We start from the raw sequence: 12,389 nt of genomic DNA, 5'->3' as shown, positions 1-12,389 counted from the left end.
CAGAAAGGCAACATTCTGGGTAACAAAAAAAGGGCTCAACAGGAGCAACAACCCAGGAAAACAAATAACCAAGGGGAAAACAACCCCAACAGCCAGGGACTCATACAAAACCAGAGTTCCCTATGGCACTGCCGCACAAAGAACTTTGCGGCCAAAGGAGGCATCAGCTGACGCCAGAACATCAATTTTATAGAATATGGAAAAGGTGTGCACTGACGACCAAGTCGCAGCCCTGCACACCTGGGCCACCGAAGCCTGATCCCGGAAGGCCCAGGACGCACTCACCGACCTGGTAGAATGCGCCTTGACACGGAAGGGAGGAACCCGTTCCCTCAAAGAATAGGCCTGTACAATGGTCTGTCTGATCCATTTGGCAATGGTTGCCGCAGACGCAGCCATACCCTTCCGAGGTCCCTCAGGAAGGACAAAGAGAGAATCCGACTTTCGAAAGGATTCAGTCGACGACAGGTAAACCATGATCGCCCTGACAACATCCAAAGAATGCAAGGCAACCTCTTTTGGATGCTTAGGGTTCGCTCAAAGCGAAGGCAAAACAATGTCCTCATTCAGGTGAAAATCCGAAACCACCTTTGGCAGAAAGGACGGATTAGGTCGCAAGACCGCCTTATCCCTATGAACCACCAGGTAAGGGGAACGGCAAGACAACGCCGCGAACTCCGACACTCTGTGAGCAGAGGTGATCGCTACCAGGAACGCAACCTTCTTAGATAGCATAGGTAATGAAATTTCCCTGATGTTTTCAAACAGGGAACGCTGCAACACAGACAGAACCAAGTTCAAGTCCCATGGAGGTAAGGGCTCCCGTCTAGGAGGGGGCCAAGTGACGCACACCTTGAATAAAGGTGCGAATCAAGGAATTAGATGCCACAGGGCGCTGGAAAAGAATAGCCAGTGCAGAGACCTGGCCCTTAATCGTGGCCACACCAGTCTGGAGGAAAGCCAACACCCTCGCCACCGAATAGGAACGAGGAGAGAAACCCCTGGACTCACACAAGGGAAAATAAGCTTTCCATGTACGGTAATACATCTTACCAGAAGAGGCTTTTCTAGCCTTGATCAAAGTAGGAATGACCTCTGAGGAGAGACCCCTGTCCCTCAGGACCTGGCTTTCAACAGCCAGGCCGTTAAAGCCAGCGGCTGTAAAGCAGGATGGAAGATCGGTCCCTGAGACAGTATATCTTCCCGCATTGGCAGCCGCCACGGAGGTTCTACGGCCAGGTGAACGCTGTCCGCGTACCAAGACCGACGAGGCCAGTCAGGCGCTACCAGAATCACTAGTGATTGTTCCGAGGCCAACCTGGACAACAACTGAATCGGAGGAAAGGCATAGATACTGATGCCAAGGCACCACCAGCGCATTCGAGGCGTCTGCCAGAGGATCGCGCGTTCTTGCCACAAACCTTTCCACCTTGTTGTTTAGCCGAGACGCAAACAGATACACATCCGGGGATCCCCACTTCGCACACAGCATCTGAAACACCTCCGGGTGTAGGGACCATTCTCCCTGGTCCACGGTCTGGCGGCTCAGATAGTCGGCCTGCCAATTCTCCACACCTGGAATGTGAACTGCCGATATCGCCGGGACATGAGTCTCGGCCCAAGACAGAATACTGGTCACTTCCTGGGCCGCCCGGGCACTCCTGGTGCCCCCTTGGTGATTGATGTAAGCCACCGCAGTGGCATTGTCCGTCTGCACCCGTATAGGACGGCCCTGAAGACAATCTGACCAATGGATCAGGCACAGCCTGATTGCTCTCAATTCCAAAATGTTGATCGGGAGGGAGGATTCCTCCTCCGACCAAGTGCCCTGGGCAGACAGACTGTCGGAGGACGTAAGAGAAATAATATTTTTTTTTTTGGTTCACATGTGGATTGCTACTGACTTTAATATACATTTTTTAATCTTTGATTATGTGTTTTAAATTATCATGATATATATATTTTTAATAGGGGATTATTTGTTTTATTCTCAGTCTATTATATTGTATTAATTGATTGCTTTTGACTATGCTACTGTTGTGATTTGCAATTGGTGTGGATTGTGGTCGGTTTTTTGTGCTGCCCCAGCAATATATCCATATTTGCCATTCAAATTGCTGACCTTCGCTCCCTGTGGGGCGGGACGACTTGTGGAGGGTGGTAAAAACCGACTACTTAATACCTTGCGAATGTGTGTGTGTGTGTGTGTGTGTATATATATATATATACACAGTATTTCACAAAAGTGAGTATACCCCTCACATTTTTGTAAATATTTTTTTTTTATAATCTTTTTATGTGACCACACTGAAGAAATGACACTTTGCTACAATGTAAAGTAGTGAGTGTACAGCATGTGTAGCATGTAAATGTGCTGCCCCATCAAAATAACTCAACACACAGCCATTAATGGTAACAAAGGTCAGTACACCCCTAAGTGAAAATGTCCAAATTGGGCCCAATTAGCCATTTTCCCCTCCTGGTGTTACAAGGTCTCAGGTGTAAATGGGAAGCAGGTGTGTTAAATATGGTGTTATCACTCTCACACTGGTCACTGGAAGTTCAACATGGCACCTCATGGAAAAAGAACTCTCTGAGGATCTGAAAAAAAGAATTGTTGCTCTACATAAAGGCCGCCTTGGCTATAAGAAGATTGCCAAGACCCTGAAACTGAGCTGCAGCACAGTGACCAAGACCATACAGCGGTTTAACAGGACAGGTTCCACTCAGAACAGGCCTCCCTATTGTCGACCAAAGAAGTTGAGTGCACGTACTCAGCGACATATCCAGAGGTTGTCTTTGGGAAATAGATGTATGAGTGCTGCCAGCATTGCTGCAGAGGTTGAATGGGGGGGGTCAGCCTGTCAGTGCTCAGACCATACGCCACACATTGCATTAAATTGGTCTGCATGGCTGTCGTCCCAGAAGGAAGTCTCTTCTAAAGATGATGCACAAGAAAGCCTGAAAACAGTTTGCTGAAGACAAGCAGACTAAAGACATCTGGAACCATGTCCTGTAGTCTGATGAGATCAAGATAAACGTATTTGGTTCAGATGTGTGTGGTGGCAACCAGGGGAGGAGTACAGAGACAAGTGTGTCTTGCCTACAGTCAAGCATGGTGGTGGGAGTGTCGTGGTCTGGGGCTCCATGTGTGCTGCCGACATTGGGGAGCTACAGTTCATAGAGGGAATCATGAATGCCAACATGTACTGTGACATACTGAAGCAGAGCATGATCCCCTCCCTTCGGAGACTGGGCCGCAGGGCAATATTCCAACATGATAACGACCCTAAACACACATCCAAGATGACCACTGCCTTGCTAAAGAAGCTGAGGGTAAAGGTGATGGACTGGTCAAGCGTGTCTCCAGATCTAATTGAGCATTTGACCGTATTGAGCATCTGTGGGGCATCCTCAAAAGGAAGGTGGAGGAGCGCAAGGTCTCTAACATTCACCAGCTCTGTGATGTCGTCATGGATGAGTGGAAGAGGACTCCAGTGGCAACCTGTGAAGCTCTGGTGAATTCCATGCCCAAGAGGGTTAAGGCAGTGCTGGAAAATAATGGTGGCCACACAAAATATTGACACTTTGAGCCCAATTTGGACATTTTCAGTTAAGGGTGTACTTACTTTTGTTGCCAGCAGTTTAGACATGAATGGCTGTATGTTGAGTTATTTTGAGGGGACAGCAAATGTACACTGTTATACAAGCTGTGCACTCACTACTTTACATTGTAGCAAAGTGTAATTTCTTCATTGTTGTCACATGAAAAAATTATAATAAAATATTTACAAAAATGTGAGGGTTGTACTCACTTTTGTGAGATTCTGTAGGTTGTCTTTGGATTTTATTAAACCTTTTTAGTGGTAATGCACGAGGCCAGTGCGCCCTTCTTTTATTGTTGGAATTGTTCCACTGATAATTACAAGTACAGTGCCTTGCGAAAGTATTGGGCCCCCTTGAACTTTGCGACCTTTTGCCACATTTCAGGCTTCAAACATAAAGATATAAAACTGTAATTTTTTGTGAAGAATCAACAAGTGGGACAATCATGAAGTGGAATGAAATTTATTGGATATTTCAAACTTTTTTAACAAATAAAAAACTGAAAAATTGGGCGTGCAAAATTATTCAGCCCCCTTAAGTTAATACTTTGTAGCGCCACCTTTTGCTGCGATTACAGCTGTAAGTCGCTTGGGGTAAGTCTCTATCAGTTTTGCACATCGAGCGAGTGGAATTTTTGCCCATTCCTTCTTGCAAAACAGCTCGAGCTCAGTGAGGTTGGATGGAGAGCATTTGTGAACAGCAGTTTTCAGTTCTTTCCACAGATTCTCGATTGGATTTAGGTCTGGACTTTGACTTGGCCATTCTAACACCTGGATATGTTTATTTGTGAATCATTCCATTGTAGATTTTGCTTTATGTTTTGGATCATTGTCTTGTTGGAAGACAAATCTCCATCCCAGTCTCAGGTCTTTTGCAGACTCCATCAGGTTTTCTTCCAGAATGGTCCTGTATTTGGCTCCATCCATCTTCCCATTCATTTTAACCATCTTCCCTGTCCCTGCTGAAGAAAAGCAGGCCCAAACCATGATGCTGCCACCACCATGTTTGACAGTGGGGATGGTGCGTTCAGGGTGATGAGCTGTGTTGCTTTTACGACAAACATAACGTTTTGCATTGTTACCAAAAAGTTCGATTTTGGTTTCATCTGACCAGAGCACCTTCTTCCACATGTTTGGTGTGTCTCCCAGGTGGCTTGTGGCAAACTTTAAATGACACTTTTTATGGATATCTTTAAGAAATGGCTTTATTCTTGCCACTCTTCCATAAAGGCCAGATTTGTGCAGTATACGACTGATTGTTGTCCTATGGACAGAGTCTCCCACCTCAGCTGTAGATCTCTGCAGCTCATCCAGAGTGATCATGGGCCTCTTGGCTGCATCTCTGATCAGTCTTCTCCTTGTATGAGCTGAAAGTTTAGAGGGGCGGACAGGTCTTCGTAGATTTGCAGTGGTCTGATACTCCTTCCATTTCAATATTATTGCTTGCACAGTGCTCCTTGGGATGTTTAAAGCTTGGGAAATCTTTTTGTATCTAAATCCCGCTTTAACCTTCTCCACAACAGTATCCCGGACCTGCCTGGTGTGTTCCTTGTTCTTCATGATGCTCTCTGCGCTTTAAACGGACCTCTGAGACTATCAAAGTGCAGGTGCATTTACACGGAGACTTAATTACACACAGGTGGATTCTATTTATCATCATTAGTCATTTAGGTCAACATTGGATCATTCAGAGATCCTCACTGAACTTCTGGAGAGAGTTTGCTGCACTGAAAGTAAAGGGGCTGAATAATTTTGCACGCCCAATTTTTCAGTTTTTTATTTGTTAACAAAGTTTGAAATATCCAATAAATTTCGTTCCACTTCATGATTGTGTCCCACTTGTTGATTCTTCACAAAAAATTACAGTTTTATATCTTTATGTTTGAAGCCTGAAATGTGGCAAAAGGTCGCAAAGTTCAAGGGGGCCGAAAACTTTTGCAAGGCACTGTATGTCTGCTGTGGTGGAAGATTGCAATTGTAGTTTATTCATTCACAGATCCTTGTGAATGAAAGACGTGGCTGTGTGGGCGAAGCCATGCACAGTTGTGCAGAATTCAAAACTGACAGGTGCTGCCAGGGAGAAGGACCACCACACGCTGTCAGAGGGGGAGTTGATTTGGGGGTGGGGAGACTGACTTGGCACCATGTTACACCCTAAATATGGGTGTAACATGAAACATGCCCTAAAAAGTAGAGTTAGCCTTTAAAGGATAGGTTCACCTTTTAGAACAGGTTACATGGTACACCCGTATTTAGTTGTAACATGTTCTTGTTCTGCTCCTCTCCCCCTCACTGCGACAGCAGTGGGGGGTTCTTCTCCCCGCAGCTGCTGTCAGATCTTTAAAACCGTGTGGCTGTTCAGGAGTCTGCCCACACAGCCGCATCATTCATTCACCAGAATCTGTGGATGAATAAACTACAAGACCCATCCTCCACTGCGGCAAATGGGCTTTAGTTTAAATGAACTGCGGGCTGAACTAATCAGCACACCTGTAGTTCTGCAGCTCTGAAAATGACAACCCGTACAGGCAACAGAGCTGTAGGCAGTGTGTGCAGGAGACTGACATTGCAGTAGATCCCTGGTGTGATACTTTGCAGGCTCCTATTAAAAAAATAATAAATGCACATTTTTACCTGCAAAAAGATGTGCATTTATTATTTTTTAATGAAAGGTAAACTTCGCCTTTAATGACTGGCTACTAATTTAAACTTATTTAAAGCAGACGCAAGATTCAACTTCAGTAAAGGTAACTTCTCATTCTCCCAGGTTTTATAGGCTGCAGCGACTATGACCAACATATAATTCATTGGAAAATTACTGTTATGGTTTGAAGTCCACATGCTAAAACTGCTTGTTTTTTAGTTAGGAACAGAGTGAGGAACTCTCAATTTCTGCCCCCTCGCTAGACAGTAAGCAGGTGTAAATCTGTGCAAATGAGACATTAATAGCAATGATACACCTTTAAAGCTGAAATCCAGGTATGGTCTTTATTACATACCTACATTGTTCCAGCTTGGCATTCTCCAATTGGGTGAGGTGGATAGAAGAAGCAGTGACATTACAATCACCAGCTCTTCCAATAAGAGAACACCTTGTATTAATTGAAAAAGATACAGGGTGTACTATAAATGGCAGCTGTACTGAGCGAGCGACCCCCTGTGGTCAGGTCAGGTCAGTGAAGATTCTGGCTATCAAGTAGTGAGGACTACTACAGGGATTGTCAGCTTCTCCATTGGCCCCTCAGTTTTCAGGTATAATACTTATATTTGTACAAACAGGAACAATGTTAGTATGCAAAAAAAAACATACCTGGAGTTTAGCTTAGTCTTGCTTTATTGCCATATCCTTGTTGTGGAGATTCATCCTCATTTTCTGTCTGAGGGGAAATGTTTCCCACAGAGACACTAACAGCAATAAAATCATCTTTCTTATGTAGACTGGACAGGTTCAACTGAAACTTTGAAACTTCTTGCACTTTTGGGCTGGTTGACACACTGGGAAAGAAAGTGATGATAAATTATCTATTACATCTATAAAACCTTAGATTGTAAGCTCCCAGGAGCAGGGCCCTCCTAACCCTCGTGTATTGAATTGTATTGTTGCTGTATTGTCTCCCTTTATATTGTAAAGTGCTGCGCAAACTGTAGGCGCTATATAAATCCTGTATATTAGTAATAATAATTTTACCAAATAGGGAAATAGACAGCAACACATTGCTGAAAGTGATAAAAATGTGTATATCTGTAGGAAACGTAGCCCCTATGAAAACACAGTTGGGGAATTAATAAGGAGTGGCACAAGCATAATGATTGCACCACTCTTCTAAAGTTAGAAAATGGAGCAGATGCTGCTCTTGAATAGTAAAAGGGACAAAAGATCCATTGTTAATTTATGACTGATCTGTTTCCTGTTCTATCCCGTGTCTGTAACAGGCATAGTACAAAACAGAACAGCTGAAGCTGCATGTGCTGGATTCTTCTGCCCATCCTTGTTCCTTGATCAGCTGAGATCAGGAGTAAGGAGGAGGGCTATGCAGGTTCTGTTTGTACAAGCAAAGAGAGGAATATGAGTTGTCTGCAGGCAGCTCACATTCTGTACACTAGATCCGACCTGAGAGGAATCTGCAACTGTTTTCAATACTGAAAACTGCTGCAATTCCCTTGGTAATAAGGTGAAAACCCTGTGACAGTTTTTATTTCACTCTGTAATAGAAACTGGCGTGGGTGGCAGAGATAGACCTGAAACAGATCAATCTGGTTTGTGACTGTGGTACATGCCACAAACGTTTCCTGCACCATTAAAAATGGCATAGCATCCTTTGTCAATTCCCCAGAGTGTACCTGTATTTAAAAAAGTATTAATGCTAAAGATTTATAACCCTAGGAGGGATGAGCATATTTCTGCAGCGACTGAACTGCTAAGACATAGTGCTCTGAAACAGCTAATGCATCAGAAAATAAATGTCTTATGTGTTTGTCACTGCTCTAACAATATTACATTAGAGAAAGCTAGCATATGTAGTGTAGTTACTGAAGTATATGTATAGTAAAAACCTGCCCAGGCTATACTAGCAGTCTAAATAAGTGCTGGAAGATACAGATGAATGTATGTATGTATGTATGATAAATATATGAGTAGCTAGTGTTCAAGAAGTGCACGGTTTGTCTGTGAGCAACCATTATTTCCAGGCAGTGTGAAAAATGCTCGTATGTAGAGTCACTGGAGTGCAGAGGTTAGTGTAAAGGCTGTATTATTAGGCTTCTTAGTTACCCTCAGGTGTGAGATGAAAGAACGGTCTGCTGAACAGTTGTTCTTCAGAACAATTGTGGCATAAAGCTGCACACTTGTATCAGCCAAGCGTGCATGTTTGATGCATTGAGCAGACATTCTTGTCACATCTGGGACAAGCCACCCCAGTCAATCAATTCTTCCTACAAGGCTGATCAATCAGGAGTTTCCGTGCCCATAGAATTACAGTTATTTTTTGAACAATCAGATGGAATGGTTGCAGATCTTCTCATATCCATGGGCACTTGTATTAATCATTTGCCTCCTGGCCCTTTTCCAGCACTGATATCTTGCTTGGTTCTCTGGATGCGATTGAAGATTTCTTTAAACAGAGCCTTGTATTCTGGTTGGCTCTGTTCTAGCCTTCGGTCGGCAGCTTCTAGTTGTAGCGTGAGCACTCTTTCAGGTTCTACTTCCTCTGCTGGGAGATCTCTGCTAGAGTTGTCCCGTGACACCGGACGAGACGTCTGCACTCCAGTATGGCAAAGACTGTCTTCATGCCGTCTACATTTGGCCAACAGTTCTTCATAACGTTCCAGCAAGGCATGATACTGCTCATCCACTTCTCTTAGGATAGACATACCACGGCGTCTCGTGCTGTTGGCATGAAGAGTGTAATTACCTTCATGTCGGCTAACAGCATCCCTTCCCACAATGTCACTCAGCGCAGTGTCACTGCAGCTTTTCCTAACAGCAGAGTTTGGATGTGTCTGATTGATGCTCAAGTCCCCCTCTCCTTCTAAAGGCTCTGGATCATCTGTTTCTGGGGTCTTGTTAAGTGGTTCCAGTAATGTTTGGGACAGGCTATCACCCCGACCCAGGAGGTAACGCTTCACCTGTGTAAAGAAAGGCGCAAGATGATTAACCTCTTAATTATTACACATGAAAACCATTGAAAGAAGGTTTAAGCTGAACCTTACTGAAAGTTTTAGGCTGTTATAGTAAATATCCTGCTTTATAGTGGACATCACAGTTATAATACATTTTATTAGTTAAAAAATCTTCTTTTATGCTAAACTTTCCCTGACTTGATGGTGAAGCTTTACCAACTACTATCTCTCAGTCCAAAGTGTGTGCCTTAAAAGTAGAATTCCAGGTTTCCTGTCATCTAATAGAATTTTTGTAAGAACTTACCGTAAAATTATTTTCTCGGAGTCCTCTGACAGTCGCCGCCCGAAGGTATTAGCCTTCACTAATGGGTAATGGCGCACTCAGCAGGAGCAGGCTAGGCAGATTATTAATTATCAGGTTAATACAAAAAAACTTTTGTACCTCAGCACGCCACTAGGGGGCCATCCCACAGCCATTACCAGAACCCAATCTGATTTTACTTCAGTTTTGTAGCAAGCAGTACCGGAAGGCAACAACCCCCAGATCCAAAAACCAGAGGGGTGGGGGGCGGCGACTGTCAGAGGACTCAGAGAAAATAATTTTACGGTAAGTTCTTACAAAAATTCTATTTTCTCTTACGTCCTCTGACAGTCGCCGCCCCAATGGTATTAGCCTTCACTAATGGGATGTCCCAAAGCAGTGCAGGTATGAGGGGGTGGGAATGCAACGCAACCAGATAGGAAGGTAACGCAAATAACCAGGCTACTAACAACCTGAGCCCTCAGTAAAAAACTGGAACCAACCCAGAAAAACACCACAACAAGGAAGACATCAAAAACAATGTCCCCTCAAACAACTGCTGATGTCAAAACTTTGCGGTCAAAAGAAGCATCCGAAGATGCCAAAACGTAAAATTTGTAAAACTCTGTGGAAGTGTGCACTGACGACCATGTCGCCGTCTTGCACACCTGAGCCACAGACGCCTGATGGTGAAAAACCCAAGAGGCACTCACGGCTTTTACCGGGAAAGGAGGAACCTGACCCTTGATGGAATAGGCCTGAACAATCATCCGTCTGATCCATTTAGAAATGGTCGCCGAGGAGATGGCCGATCCCTTCCGAGGTCCCTCAGGAAGAACAAATAGAGAATCAGACTGCCGAATCGACTCCGTGGCGGACAGGTAGACCTTGACCGCCCAGACCACATCCAGAGAAAGCAAAGCAAGCTCCTTAGGATGCTTGGGCCGTGCGCACAGCGAAGGCAACACGATATCCACATTGAGGTGGAAGGAAGAAACCACCTTGGGAAGAAAAGATTGACTCAGTCGCAGAACCACCTTATCTCTATGAAGTACCAGATAAGGAGAGCGGCAGGACAAGGCCACCAATTCAGACACTCTGCGAGCCGACGTGATGACAACACAGACAGAGACATCCCCCTGATGTTCTCGAAGAGAGGTTAATTGTAACACTGACAAAAACCAAATTCAGGTCCCCTGGAAGCAAGAGAGCTCCCCTCAGGGTGAGCCAAATGCCGCACCTCTTGAATGAAGGTGCGGACCAAAGAAAGCGACGACAATGGTCGTAGAAACAAGACGGCCAAGGCCAACAATGGACCCTTGGCCTTAGTCAGCACCAGATGCTGATCCACGCCCTTCTGCAGGACGGCCAAGACCTTCGCCACCGAGAAGGAACGAGGGTAAAAACCATGCACTTCGCACCAAGTGATACATGTGTGACAGTACTCACCGTCACTGGAAGTTAAAGGATAAATGGTTTGAATTGCTTCAGATGGGATGGTCATATTTGCCAGCCATATCTCCATATAGGAATATAAAGATTTATTCTCATTTGCCATGAAATCTGTTCTTCCTAAATGCTGTGTATAATACATATCTTTCAATGTCAGACAGGTGTTCCTTTTGTTGTGTATTGGGAGGGAATGTGGATTGCCCTTTCGCATTGTTAAGTGTTAATGACCTTCCATTGTTCTGTGTCTGGCTATTGTGTACATTGATTGCCCCCTGGGGCTTCTGTCTCATTACACATAACAGTCCTTCTAATCAAGCTATCGGACCAATCTCTGCTGACTCATTTTCAAGTCCTCATTTGCATGGCTAAGGAGGACCTGAAGGAGGACTACCTGTACTTTACAATTGACCAATAGGAAAGCGGTTGTTGGGGGCGGGATGTTCCAAATTCTGTATAAAAGTGTTTTGTGTACTTCCAATAAACGTCTTCCTGTTTGAACTTACATGCTCACTAGTAGCAGAGGAGTGTTGGGAGAGTGGAAGCGAGCAAGCAAGGCTCTCGTTACAACACGCTTTCCAGGTGCTGCGAAAAAAACTTCCTTGAAGTGGCTTTGCGAGCCCCTTACAAAGTAAGGATGACCGCATGAGGAAGACCTCTATCCCTCAGCATCTGGCTTTTAACAGCCATGCCGACAAAGCCAGCAACTGTAAAGCAGAATGGAAGATCGGTCCTTGAGACAGATCGTCTCGCAGCGGAAACCGCCATCGAGGTTCGACAACCATCTGAACGACGTCCGCATACCAGGACCATCGAGGCCCGTCCGGGGCCACCAGAATGACTGACATCCGTTCCGACGCCAACCTGCGGAGGAACCTGGATAACAGTGGAATCGGAGGAAAGGCATACAGTAGCCGATAGCGGTGCCAAGGCACTACCAACGCGTCCGCGGCATCTGCCAGAGGATCGGGAGCCCTGGCCACGAACCTTACCACCACTTAGTGGAGACGGGACGCGAACAAATCCACACCCGGGGTCCCCTACCTGGCACACAGGAGGTGAACCACCTCCGGATGTAGGGGCCATTCCCCTAGGTCAAAAGTCTGGCGACGTAGATAGTCCGCCTGCCAGAGTTCCACACCCGGAATGAGAACGGCCGAGAACGCAGGTACCTGCGATCCAGCCCAGGACAGAAACTCGGCCACTTCCATGGTGATTGATATAAGCCACAGCCATGGCATTGTCCATCTGTACCCGAACCGGACACCCCTGAAGCTGAGGTGACCACCGGAACAAACAAAGCTTGATCGCTCTGAGCTCCAAGACGTTGATCGGTAGCAAAGTCTCCCCCACCGACCACGTCCCCTGGGCGCAAAACGTTCCCAGAACTCCTCCCCAGCCCGACAGGCTAGCAT

General features: G+C 45.4%; 1 protein-coding gene across 1 annotated transcript in view; it reads right to left on the bottom strand.

Annotated features, from left to right (window-relative positions):
• CDR2L (cerebellar degeneration related protein 2 like) overlaps nucleotides 1-12,389 on the bottom strand; it is a 297,936-nt gene that overhangs the window by 170,898 nt on the left and 114,649 nt on the right. Inside the window, exon 6 of the mRNA XM_082271608.1 lies at nucleotides 8,903-9,230. Coding sequence (XP_082127734.1) covers nucleotides 8,903-9,230 — 328 coding nt within the window. The remainder of the gene's footprint in view (nucleotides 1-8,902; nucleotides 9,231-12,389) is intronic.

This window comes from Pelophylax lessonae, assembly GCF_965119305.1.
Source record: "Pelophylax lessonae genome assembly, chromosome: 11".
NCBI lineage: Eukaryota > Metazoa > Chordata > Amphibia > Anura > Ranidae > Pelophylax > Pelophylax lessonae.
Note: the sequence above shows the minus strand (reverse complement) of the source record. Positions and strands in the feature narration are given on the sequence as shown.